Source organism: Terrapene carolina, unplaced genomic scaffold, assembly GCF_002925995.2.
Source record: "Terrapene carolina triunguis isolate 2854851 unplaced genomic scaffold, T_m_triunguis-2.0 Scaffold62, whole genome shotgun sequence".
In the NCBI taxonomy this organism is placed as follows: Eukaryota; Metazoa; Chordata; order Testudines; family Emydidae; genus Terrapene; species Terrapene triunguis.
Genome location: NW_020664413.1, coordinates 64391698 through 64405878, shown reverse-complemented (window position 1 = coordinate 64405878; position 14181 = coordinate 64391698). Strand labels below are relative to the sequence as shown.

The window sequence follows — 14181 nt, the reverse complement described above, 5'->3', positions numbered from 1 at the left end:
TGACAAAGCCGTGGCTGGGATGATTTAGTTGGGAATTGGTCCTGCTTTGAGCAGGGGGTTGGACTAGATACCTCCTGAGGTCCCTTCCAACCCTGATATTCTATGATTCTATGTATCCTAGAGTTCCAACCAGGGAACTGAGTGCTATTTCTGCTACCTACCTATGAATCCAAGCTGCTGGCTCTTGGCAAGGGCCCTTTGAAATAGTGAGAATAGTCAGGACTGTATACCAGAAAGTTTGCCAGCCTGGGAAGAGGAGAGCCACCCAAATATATCATGTCAACTTAGGGAAAGTGTGGAAAGAATGAGAGGGGGTCTTCATTACCCCATTCTCCCCTGATCCCAAACTCAGCCCCTGTGCCATGATGGTTCCCCAGTCAGGGACCATATCAGTCGTGGAATGCTTATAACCTGACCAGAAACAACAGACACACAAACTCATCAACATGTCCCCCTCCGTGTTTTCGGCAACAGCAGGCCAGATGCACTGACTGTTCCGTTGTATAGAGACTGAATCTGGCCAGAAAGTATGAGAAAGTGTATGACCATTACCCAGAAAACTGTGGGTGACTGTGTGACAAGAGTTACAGAACATGTAGGTCATGAGAGTTGTCGAGGAGTCACACAATGAGTGGCAAAGTCCAAGAGCTCTCACCCAAACAGGATGGCACAACAGGGTTCTGCACAGACTTTCAAAAAATGAATGCAATATTCTAGTTCAACACCTACCCCACGCCGTAGGTTAATAAATTGCTAGAGAGGCTGGGGGCTGCTGCCAGGTACATATCCACACTTGACCTAACCAAGGGGTACTGGCAGATTCCTCCTTGTCCCCAAATTCAGGAAAAACACAGCCTTCTATATGGTCCTGGTCAGTTTAGAATCATGCCCTTTCAGCTGCATGGGGCCATGGCTATATTCCAGAGGTTAATGGATCTTGTATTGCGCCCACCTAGTCAATACGTGGCCACTTATATCGACAATATTGTCATCTACAGCGGGACCTGCAACTATCCCATAAAACACCTCACAGAGCTCCTATAGGCACTCCAAGAGGCCGAACTGACAACTAACCTGGCTAAATATCGATTAGCCAACTGGGAAGTGAGCTACTTGGGATACACTGTGGGCGGGGGAGGGCTATGCCCATTAGTAGGGAAGGTAAAAGCCTTGTCAGAATGCCCTGTCCCCTCTATGAAGAAATAAGAATGCTTCTTCCTGGGGCTAGTGGGGTATTATAGGCAGTTCATACCTGACTTTGCCACAATAGCTGCACCCTTAACAGACCTACTAAAAGATACCTCATTCAGGAAGATCTGGCGGACCAAGGCCGGCAACAAAGCCTTCCACATGCTAAAAAACAGCTGGCCTAGGAACCCTTTTTATTTCATCCAGACTTTTCAAAACCTTTTATTTTATACTAGAAGTAGGGGGAGAGGAGCATCCTGTCTTATATCTTAGAAGGTAGCTGTTTCCCTGAGAAGCCGCCAGTTCAGTGATAGAGAGGGAGGCTCTAGTGCTAACAGGGGCTGAGGAGGCCTTGAATTACTACCTATGGGACCAACCACTCCAGCTAGTGTTGGATCACGTGTCCCTATAATGGCTACAATCCATGAAGGACCACGACAACCAAGTCATGTGGTGGTATATGTCCCTCAACCATACTGCTTTCAAGTACTGCAGCCAAATGGTAAAGATCATAAAAATGCAGACTTCTTTTCCTGAGATGGGGGGTGGGGTCAGGGGCTGTCAACATAAGTAGACCAGTGACTCTGAAACGGAAGGGCACCGTTTGTGATGGGCTATGCAGGGCCCACACTGAACCAAGGCAGGGAATAGAGCAATACTGATCTAGGGAATGTCCCACCCCTCAGCAGGTGCAGGGCACTATTTAAAAGGATGCTGGTACTCAGGAAAAGGGGGAAGGAGCTGCATGTGGCACCAGGATGCCAGGCTGATGCTGAGAGCTGTGCCAGGAGTGGCAACAGCTTTGTGAGGGCTACTCTAGGAGCAGGGACTTGGATTTCCCACCCTCTCTCCTTGGGAGTTGAAAGCCCTAAGAGAGATTGACTGAACAGGACACTAAGAGACTGAGGAGAGTCTGCTAAGCCTGTGATGGTGCCTCAACCTGAGGAGCTCCAGACTGGAAGAAAGTGACAAAGGGAAAACATAATTTGGGATAGCTCAATGACTGGGCTGGGAACTTCGATAAACCCCTAGTGTCATGGGTCAGGACCTGTTGGAGTGGGAGGGCCTGGGTCCCTCTACCTTGCCACCCTGATTTTCTCTAGTGGCAGAACCTCAGGGGGAGCAACTGGAGCACGCAAGGGTGATGAAGCCACAGCCAGTGACCCCTCTGGGATGACTAGGTCAGCAGAAACTGTAAGGCCACAACCTGAGCGCTAGGCCAGCTGGTCATCAGGCCTTCCTGACATAGGCGCTAAGAAAATGAGTTAGCATTAATGGGAGTTATTTGCTGCTATCAAAGCAGAAGTGTCAGTATTTTGGACAAGCTCATCTAGTTTTCTTCCTCTTCTCCTGTTGTTGATGTCTGCATTATTCATCAAAGACACCACACTACTTCAGAGCTTTTAGCTTTTGACTGTGCTCTTCAGTCCACAAATTAAGTCATTGATAAGGTTTGATGTATAGATTTTGAACACAAGCCTGGCCACTGTTATGCTGAGCTATTTTACCAATGTTTGAGTCATTTTTAACCCAAACAGTAAAAATCTGACATGCTTGCTGCCTTTCTATTTGAATTCCAGGGACATTAGCTTCACAGCAGGATAGGAATGGCATCACCTATGTTATTATATTAGCATTCTGCTGCAGAATAGTATGGAAGAATAAAAAGCATGTTTGAAATTGGTAGACTACACTGCAAAATAAGAGACAAATCTGAAAGCAATCATGAATAATGACTTAAATTGTACTACTCACAACTGAATTACAGTGGTTGCCACTGAAAAGTCAACATTTGCCAGCAATAACTAAAGAATATCTGAGTTACCTAGTATTTCCCTATAGTTAGAATACAAAATAAGCACAGTATGGCCCTAATTCTGCAAAGAGTTATGCATGTATTTGATTTTATACATGAGTGTCTCACTGAAGAGAATGGAATTATTCAGAGGTATAATGCTAAGCACATGTGTAAGTCTTTGCAATATGAAATCTCTAGTTACAGAATTTGACATTTTTTTTGCCTCAGACCGTACTAAATCAAATATGACTTCACACATATAGACAAATACATGCTCTGATTTTTATTGTTTTTTATCCAATTTTTCGAAAACTCAGCACACATGCAGGCTGAGATGACTGAATATTTGGATTTGTTTTTATTTTCTTCAAACAAATTTGACTAGCACTGGAAATTACTCATTAGAATGTGAGAAATACAGATGAATGGCAGCCATCTTATCTTGGACAGAACTAACCAGGCAGGTGAACTGTGCTTTAGGGGCTTGTGATTTTCTCATGTTTCTTACATTTAACATTGGATACACATTGCGATTCCCACAAAGAGAAGATGTTTACTCTGATGTGACAGCAAAAAAATATTCTGCTGAAAAGCCAGAATGCTTGTATTTCTATGAAACTGGCAAAAAGAAAGAAAAAAATTCAGCAGCTTTGCTTGGCATGGAAATCTTCAGCTTTACTGCCAAGAGATTCCACTACTGAATTGTGCCCTCTGTTACACACATGTCATCCAGTGGGAATTTGGCCCAGTGTTAGGAAGCTTCCAATTCAAATTCAACAGGTTGTGTTTCTTTCCAAAACATTTGGAAAGTTCCATGATCATCTAAATATTATTTACCCTTTCATAATCTTATTTCCCAGAAAACAACATACTACCTATTTAATGAAAGCATCATGGATATTTTTTCAACCTGCTGAAACAAACCATGCATGCTATCAGAAAAACAAACAAACATGCAAATTTCATTCATTTCCAAACTCTGCAAAATCAGCTTTGTGATTATAAAGATTTATGTTCCGTTCTCCTCCAAAATTCTCCGGATGTGTCCATTTGTCTTAGACAGAATTGACGTGCTGTTCTCTGCATCCATTATGTTTAATAATAGAGAGTTGACTTAGGCTAATGATTTAGGAGCAGGATGTGATTAATAATGCGAATAGAAGCTTTAAACCCAACTTATAGGAAAATAAACCAGTGTATAATTTTCATGTTTCATTAGAGAACATCTTTAGATGTAAGCCTTAATACTAATTGATCCCAGAGAGGTGGGAAAATGCATTGTTCCAGTCTGACTAATGTGACTAAACTGCTTTTCATGTTTCTGGAAGAGACCATTAGTATAACCTGATCATTCAGTATTTGTGAAAGAAATAAGGTGTTCATGATGAATTAGTCACTTAAGTGCTATCCAAATATGTGCAATTTATTTGAGATTTGCAAGATATCCCAAGGGACACAAGTAGAATAAACATGAAAACTATTTTAAACAGATACTATGTTTTGGACAAAGACCTTTTCTACAGTAGAAAGCTATCCATTCTTGAAAACCAGTGCAGGTGAACGAATACTGAAAAGGGTTTAATTCCAAGTTTAGTAAAGGGCAAACCATAGTGAGCACTGTATCAAAAACTGGCTAATTTTTATAGACTCACAGCACTGGAACAGACCTCAGGAGGTCTTCTAGTCCAGTCCCCTGCACGCAAGGAAGGACTAAGTATTATCTAGACCATTCCTGACAGGTGTTTGTCCAACCTGCTCTTAAAAATCTCCAATGACAGGGATTCCACAACCTCCCTAGGCAATTTATTGCAGTGCTTAACCACCCTGACAGTTAGGAAGTTTTTCCCAATATCCAAACTAAACTGCTCTTAGTGCAATTTAAGCCCATTGCTTCTTGTCCTATCCTCACAGGTAAATGAGAACAATTTCCCTCCCTCCTCCTTATAACAACCTTTTATGTACTTGAAAACTGTTATCATGTCCCCCCCCTCAGTCTTCTCTTCTCCAGACTAAACAAACCCAGTTTTTTCAATTTTCTGTCATAGGCCATGTTTTCTAGACCTTTAATAATTTTTGCTGCTCTTCTCAGGACATTCAATTTGTCCACATATTTCCTGAAATGTGGTGCCTAGAACACAATACTCCAGGGCTTGGTCTACACTAAACCCCCAAATCGAACTAAGGTACGCAACTTCAGCTACGTGAATAACGTAGCTGAAGTTCGAAGTACCTTAGTTCGAACTTACCTCGGTCCACACGCGGCAGGCAGGCTCCCCCGTCGACTGCGCGGTACTCCTCTCGTCTAGCTGGAGTACCGCAGTCGACGGCGAGCACTTCCTGGTTCGACTTATCGCGTCCAGACAAGACGCGATAAGTCGAACCCAGAACTTCGATTGCCAGCCGCCGAACTACCAGGTAAGTGTAGACATACCCCAGTTGAGGCCTAATCAGTGCGGAGTAGAATGGAACAATTACTTCTTGTGTCTTGCTTACAACACTCCTGCTAATGCAGCCAAGAACGTTTGCTTTTTTAGCAACAGTGTTACACTTTTACCTCATATTTAGCTTGTGATCCACTATGCCCCCAGATCTCTTTCTGCAGTACTCCATCCTAGGCAGCCATTTCCCATTTTGTATGTGTGCAACTGATTATTCCTTCCTAAGTGGAGTACTTTGCATTTGTCCTTATTGGATTTCATCCTATTTACTTTAGACCATTTATCCAGTTTGTTCAGATCATTTTGAATTTTAATCCTATCCTCCCAAGCACTTGCAACGCCTCTCAGCTACATATTGCCAGCAAACTTTATACGTGTACTCTCTATGCCATTATCTAAATCTTGAAGATACTGAACAGAACTGAACCCAGAACTGATCCCTGTGGGACCCCACTTGATATGCCCTTCCAGCTTGACTGTGAACTACTGATAACTACTCTTTGGGAATGGTTTTCCAATCAGTTATGCACCCATTTTATAGTAGCTCCACTTAGATTACATTTCTCTAGTTTGTTTATGAGATGGTCATGTGGGAAAGTATCAAAAGCCTTACTAAAGTCAAGATATACCACATCTACCACTTCCCCCCATCCACAAAGCTTGTTACCCTGTCAAATAAAGCTATTAGGTTGGTTTGACATGATTTATTCTTGACAAATCCATGTGACTGTTACTTATCACCTTCTTATCTTGTAGGTGTCTGTAAATTGATTACTTAATTATTTGCTCCATTAACTTTCTGGGCACTGAAGTTAAGCTGACTGGTCTGTAATTTCCTAGGTTGTCCTTATTCCCATTTTGTTCGTGAACAAATAAATGTCCTTATTCTCATTTTGTTAGTGAACAAAGCAATATTGGTGAGATTTCAGTGATAATGTGTTAGGCATTAAGTTATGGTAAAAAAAAAGGGTATTTTAATATAAACAAAGATCTTTTTTCCAATGAAGTTTTAACTTTATTATTATATTTCAATATTCACTCTCTTCTTGAATTATTCATACTTCTGTCAAACTTCCTCAGAAACTAACTTCCATATCTAAGAACAATGAGTCTTGATTGACTCATTTTAACTTGTTGTGCTTAATGTTCATGATACTTATTAAATGACCTTCTATCCTGTCTGTTTCTATGATCCATAAATAGAAAGTGGCTAATTAACTTCAGAATATTCCACTGTCCCCTTCACGAGAACATCTCTCTCACATCTAACATTTGCGTAACTATTACAGCAATGACTTTTTCTCCCTCTTTCACATAGTTCTCCTCCACATAATTATTTTTCATACCAACATGATCTCCTATATTCTGTGTATATTCTATATTTTGGTTGCTTTGTGCTGCTAGAGTAGTGCAAAGGGGACATAATACCAGTTCAACAGGCTACTTGAGAATTCCCACAGTGTAGGAGGAATACCATGGTTGTTCTCTCTGCTTTTTGGCCCAATCCTTTGGGTATTACCATGGGAGGTGGAAATCTGTCCCTCTTATTTTATTCCTAAGAGAACTTTTATTATTACATTCTTTATCAATGAGGATTAAACATTTAAATTGTGGTGTTGATTGAAAGCAACAGAGATCAAGAGGTTGCAATGTACCAAGCATCATTCTGTACTGTATATACTGTGTGAATGCCTATCACTCCAGGCCTTTATGCACATAGGAAAAAGTGAGGATAGGGAAGAATGAGAGGGAGAGATGTATATTTTCAGCCAGTACCCACAGTGATATATTCCCTTTCTTGAGAGAATGACCCATAACTCATGAGAGGTCAGCAGTGAGTTATGAAGGCCATTCCCTCAAAAAAGAAAACATATTAGACCTACACATTATTGTGTCCTCTATTCCTCCCCCACCCCCAACCATTTTTCACTGCTAAATTTTCTTTATAAATAATTTAAAGTCAATTTTAATGCTTATGAAAGGTACCAGACAGAGCTCACTGTCAACTGCTCTATTTGCAGAATAAATACAGCGTTGCTGTAGTAGGGCAGTCTTCCACACACAGTCTTACCATTGTTCTCAACTCCATTCTGCAGGGGGCAGTTATAAGGCTGGAATTCAGCCCTCAGCCTTTTTGCTAAGAATGCCAATAAGGACAACAATTAATGCTAAGTGTGACTGTTGCTCCTGTGATGTTGATATCTGCATATTAGCAAATGTACTTAGATGAACAACACATTTCAGAGGTCCCCCAAAGAGCAGTTACATGGTAATAACTTTTTGGTCAGTAGATAATACCTGAAGATGAACGGCTCTGTATACTACTACCAAGTCCCCTAACAAACGTTGATTTTCTGCACCAGGTTTTACACTTCTTTTCATTAATCAACCATTGTATTTGCACAGTGCCACTAACTTCCGTATATTCGGAAAGAGTCCAAAACCACAGATTACTCACTGTTCTGGCATCCCAGAGAGACAGGGTCTTGTCTGCTGAGCTGGTGAGAATGGTGTTGGAGAATGGAAGAAACTCTATACTATTGACCGAATCCTTATGTCCACGCATGGTGTATCTGCATCTCTCACTATAAAAGAAAACAATGACAGAAATATAACTTGCCATTAAAGAGAATCAGCAGTCTAGAAGACAATGGCAGTAAAACGGAATCAGATTTCAAATGGAGTTAATTGTCTCAGTTACTATTTTCAGAGAAGTTAATACATAGGGGAAGGTTTATAGCACAGGCTAAAACAACCATCATCAAAAGGTTCCTTATGCTTTCTATAGAGTTATTTGAACTTTTGAAAGGTTGAGAGGTACCCACTGCATTGGAGAGAAAAAGATCAAAAGACAGCAAAATAAGTTACCACCTTACTAATATTCCAAAGAGCATTTATACAAACTATGGCTCTACAATGAAGAAAGGTTAAACAAACTGGGCATGTTGAGTCTTGAGAAAAGAAGACTGAGGGGAAACTGATAATCGTCTTCATATATGTTAAGGGATGTTGTAAAAAGGACTATGATCAATTGGTCTCCATGTCCACTAAAGGAAGTACAACAAATAATGAACTTAATCTGCAGCAAGAGAGATTTAGGTTAGATATTAGGAAAAACTTTCTGGCTATCAGGGTAGTGAAGCTCTGGAACAGGCTTCCAAGGGGGGTTGTAGAATCCCCATCACTGGAGGTTTTTAAGAACAGGTTGGACAAACACCTGTCAGGGGTGGTGTAGGTTTACTTGGTCCTGCCTCAGCAAAGGGGACAGGACTCAATGTTTTCTTGAGGTCCTTTCCACCCCTACATTTCTATGATTCTGTGAAATAAGCGTCTCAGTTCAGAAGTGTTCAAAATACTGATTTTATTTTATTTTTATTATTTATTTTGCTTTACCAATGATTGACATTTGGATTGGTGATGGTCAGGAGAAGGGCATGGGAAGGGGTAAGCATAGATGAGTCCAAACCAGAAACATTTAACCAACTCTCCTCTGCTCTGGAATTTTGGGGTTTCCAGAATGCAACCCTGCTTCTGGAACAGTTTGGATGGGGAGGATAATGAGCTTATGAAAACCCCAAAGCACAATTCCTTTTTGCCCATATCAAGTTGTTGCATCCTTACTTGCTTGTCAAGCCAGTTTAAGGTTTCAAAAGGAATAGTTTACCACATAACCCCCCCCCCCCGAATTTTACAATTAGTAATAAGATCAGTTCTGTCCTGTATGTCCTAGTGCCTCAAATAAAGAGCGGCAGATAAACTAGCAAACAAACAGAAAGCAGCCACCCACCACTACCCACTGTAATTCGAAGTGTTAGTTCAGTATTTTATTCATTGCACATTTGGTTTGATACCTAAAAACAACCAGTTCTGAGCTGGCCACTGAATACATTGGGCTGGCAAATTAGATTACTGGAGGGTGGGGGGGGGGGGGCAACTGCAAAAGGCCAAATTTCTTACAGTATTCTCTTTAGGAGGCTGTCAGCAGAGGGAATTAAAGATTTTGTGGTTTTTTTCCATTCCTGCATGATGCCAGAAGACTCATAGAGCTGTTGCAGGGTTTTTTTGGTACTAAAAACATTGGAGATCAGATGCAGACCACTAGAGGTTAAAGAGGCTTGCCAGAGGCTCACATTGATCTGCCAGAGAAAAGCAAGTTCCCAGACTTACTGAAGACTCCTTTCCATTTTCCAGGCTCCCTATCTGAAGATTAATATTGTTTCTGAAGAGGGTGTAGAGGAGTGTGTGTGTAAATTTTACCCAGGAAATATATTTCAAATACACTGTATATTGTACATATTATTCTATTATAGATATTACATTATACTATATATTTTATAGTATTTATAGTATAGTATGTGTTATGTTGTAATAAGGATCCAAGTTAAAGAATCTGTTATTTATATCATACATGTAGCTTCCTGGCTTTTAGAGATTACTGCATAGTTTGTCTGATGTTCATGATTATTTGTTATACAGTGATAAAGTAACTTATTATGTTTTATATTCCCCATGGTCACACAGCTTTAACCATCAGGACAGATATACATGCATATGGGCATATGTACACCTCCATTTTCAAAGGTGACTAATGATTTTCGGGTACCCAAGCTGATATGCCTTAAGGGAAACTGATTTTCAGATGGTGGGTACTCAGCACTCTCTCTTAGAGCCATGTAAGAGAATGACTGGTGATGTTGAATGCCCACCTGGAACTTTTGAAAATTTAGGCCAGTTTATATCTTAATGTAACATTATGTTCCATTAGAAGAAGAAAGAAAAGAGAAAGAGAGAGAGAGAGTGAGTGCACAAGCACGTTTTGGGGGATATACTTCTGTACAGTAATGTAATAAGAGGATTTATATCACACTCTTCCCAAAAAGGTAGCTGAAAACTACATCTTATCTGTTTGTGGAATGGGACAGAGGGGTGGAGAGGGGGAGGAAGAGAATTGTTCATGAGTTCATAAGGCCTAAAATAGGGGCATCCCAGGCAGACTGGCTGCAAGAACAGACTTGTGAGAGATTAATTAGGTGCCAGAGCAGGAAGGTCCCATTCAGAATCCCTGAGCAAGGTGAAAATGGACTAAAGTGACGGACAATAACAGCAATGGAAGGGAAGGAAATGAGTTGTACATTTCCATCAAGCACTTAAACACTTAGGCTAGATACAGCTCTCTCTCTCTGCCACCTCCATACCAATGTGTAGTGATGAGAGAGCTCTCTCACGCTCCAGATTTAATTTACCACTCTGGTAACTGACTGACTGATATTTCTGAGCACCTCTGACTGCTATATAAAACAAACTCATCTTCCCTTCCAGCCGAGAGATAATTTAAATGAGAGTGCATTTCTTGCATACAATCTAGATGTTCTACTGTGGCAAAGGAAAACTTGGTTTGAAGCAATATACCAACTGACTCTAGCACATTTTATACACAATGGGCCAGATTCTACACTTTTGACATGGGAGGAAATCCAGAGAAACTCCATTGTTTTAAAACTAGTTGCTCCAGAGATAGCCTGATGAAACAAAGAACAGAATCCTTTCTTTGTAAAGCAAACACTCATTATAGATGGGGTTTAGGTGGTTCAGAAATTTTTGGGTAGCTCAGAAAATAGAGGAAACCACCTATTCCTGGTAGGTTAGGTATTTGTACCAACCTGACAATTTCCTCAAAGCCCCAGCCACTGGAGTCATATGAATACATGAGTATCTCAGCTTTCATTTTTTTAAAGTAAGTTTTTAGCCCTCACGTTAGCAGAAAACAGAATACAAATGTGACCCCGGTGTACCTTAAAAAAACAGAAGGCAAATAGAAATAACCCCAATTTTTTTAATTTAAAAAAAAATGTTGATGGGGGGGAGGGGCTGACTCATGATTATTGAATATTTGGCCTTGGCAATTGTGGTAGTGTTCAAATACCACTTGGTAAAAATTGCTAAGCAGGCAGCTGGATGCACTTTATTAGCACTTTGCCCACCTAAACTAAAGAGGACAAACCATCTCCAACACCTTGCTACTTTGTCAGCTATCACCTTACACACACACTGTTGTCAGTTTAAAAGTCTAGCGAGCCATAGACTGTGCGCCATGTCATTCCACCACACCTACTTGCAGCCACCATTCTGGATGTGCTGCTCAGAGCAGCAAGTTCCCATGGTCTCTTTTTGAAAATAGCAAAACCCTAGCTGTAGGATATTAGGTGTAAAGGGATCCGCTGATGGTTGTGTTCACGCTAAGTAATCAACACAGGCTGGCAATTGAAGGTGTGTCCATTTTAAAAATAGAATCAACTGCACCAGATTTTTAAATGAAAGAAATGATAAAAAAATGGAATAATTAATCTTAAAATGGGGCCTTGTATAGTAAGTTACAATGAAAAAAGATAATAAAGCACCAACACACATTAATTATGCAATAATACACATGCAACTTATCTTATTCCAATGCCATATTAGGCCTTGATTCAAAAAAGGCACTTAAGTAATTGCCTCAAAAAGCAGCATCTTTCCTAACAATTGTTTTCTCAAATCATAACATGGAAAATAACACTAAACTCCTTTTTCATATCTATCATATAACATCCGACCATCTGAACTGCCTTTGCTATCAACTAAAAACATGTGGGAAATTTGCACCACAACGTGATTAACAAATAATCTACACACAGTAGTTCTGTGAAAGTTTTGTAAGATCACACACCAATCTCAACCCTGTTAAACTGATAGAATTGGACCAGTTAAAAGGAGAATACCATCAACAGAAACACACCCTGTTAGTTACCCACTATGTGACTTTATCTCCAAAACGTGTTTAAATCAGGCACAGAACCTTTCTAGCCAAGATCAAAAAAGAAGTATAGCAAATGGGCTGGCTTGAGACATTAAAATGCCAGTTTGTTTTATGATGTTATAAATACATCCTATCACGTCTTTATATTTTATTACCTCTATTTTATTTCTAGGTAGCTTCACATATGACACATCCAATTATTCATGTCAAGAATATAAAACGACTAGTATTTCAGTAAAAAGTGCCTACCATCACTTATGACAATGATTTTTTTCTTGACCCATTATTTCACTAAACATAACCAGGGTTTCATAAGACATTGATGAGTGGGGACATATCCTCTATAAAGCATATTTGTCTTAGAAAAGATACAGATGTGTATAATATTGCCAATATGACCCATTCAGCTCAATACAAGCTATTCTTTCATTACCTCCCTTCAATAAAATGAAGTTATCTTCTAATTCTGAATACTCCGTTTACAGTCACTGTGTAATTAATGTTTGTACAGTGCTTTGAAAAAGAAAAGTGCTGGAGTACATAGGTGCTTATTATTATTTTTGTAAACATACAGCAATTCTCTTCCCTAATGTAAATGTACATACACTTAGAAATAAAATGAAGATCAGATAATTGGTTGTATAAATAATTGATATTAATAATACTCAGAATTTAGAGTACTTTCATCTTCAAAATCCTGGACAAACATCAGTGGTGCTATATTGTGCAAATGGATCTGTGTGGGCAGCCCCCTGACTTCAGTGCTGGTTTGGGGGGTCTACCTGCACGGATCAATTTGCAGAGTCTAGCCCAAAGTCATTAAACCTCACAACTGCAATTATGTTGCCTTATTCAAAGGCTAGGTTTTCTCATTGTACACTTTTAAACCACACTGGTGGGTAAAAATAAGATTAAGTGCCAAATCTCTCATTATTCACATCGGCAATCGCATTGAGCGCAGTGTGACTACTCATGGGAGTAAGGCAAGCAGTGGCTGGAGATTGGCTACATTAGAGTAGCAACCCAATCCTGCCCCCACTGAAGACAATGCAAGTTTTGACATTGCTTTCAGGGGGAACTGGACTGGGCCTTAGTTTATCACCATGGGAGGTTGGCAGTCCAAACCCTCGGTCCAGTACACAAGAAACTGAGCATGTAAAAAGAAACAGACCCCTGAAGCAATACAGACTTGACTGATAAGTTAAAAATTCTCCACTCTTCCCTCCATCCCTTCCTCTTTAGTCTGCTAATATCAAAGCCAAGGCTTAACTGCTAGAAACAACAAGGGGAAAAAACCCACAAGATAGTATGATGTTTTATTAATATTTTCTAGGTATATAAATAAACACATTTCCTCTGACTCAGCAACTTCACAAGTCAGCAATAAACTATCATTATATTCTTCTGTTATACCTCCTTGAGAAAAATGAAAATTGATGAGTCTCATAATTTAACTGTGACATCTCCATTCTTAAAGTTCTGAGATGGTTCAAACTGCTTCTCCTTTCATTAAAAAGATACCAATCAATTTTAACCACTTACATTTTGGTCTTGCTGCAGAATTTTAATTTACATTGATAGGCAGTGTAAATTAAACATACTTTTCCTGTATTTTGAATGGAGCTGAATTTAACATGGCAGCTATTCTTTGACATCAAGTTATAAAGTGTCTTGCCATGACAAAAAACATAATTGGCCCTGCATTGGTTCACAGTGAAGTCAATGGCAAAACTCCCATTGATTTCAATGAAAGCAAGATCAGGCCATTTGTTTACGCAACAATGTAATCTGGTGCCAACATAACCAATGGAGTCATAGCAATGCTGGTGATATGTTTTGTTGGCTAACAGCTACCCCAGTACTAGAAGAGGGAATGCAGAAGGCTATTTTGGCTCTGCCCTTGCAATGAACACTATGCAGGCAAATCCTCCTGCCCACATAGTATCCCATTCTCCATATGGGGT

General features: G+C 40.0%; 1 protein-coding gene across 1 annotated transcript in view; it reads right to left on the bottom strand.

Annotated features, from left to right (window-relative positions):
• Positions 1-14181, bottom strand: part of SPAG16 (sperm associated antigen 16) — a 702831-nt gene that overhangs the window by 209158 nt on the left and 479492 nt on the right. Inside the window, 1 exon segment of the mRNA XM_026647788.1 lies at positions 7883-8009. Coding sequence (XP_026503573.1) covers positions 7883-8009 — 127 coding nt within the window.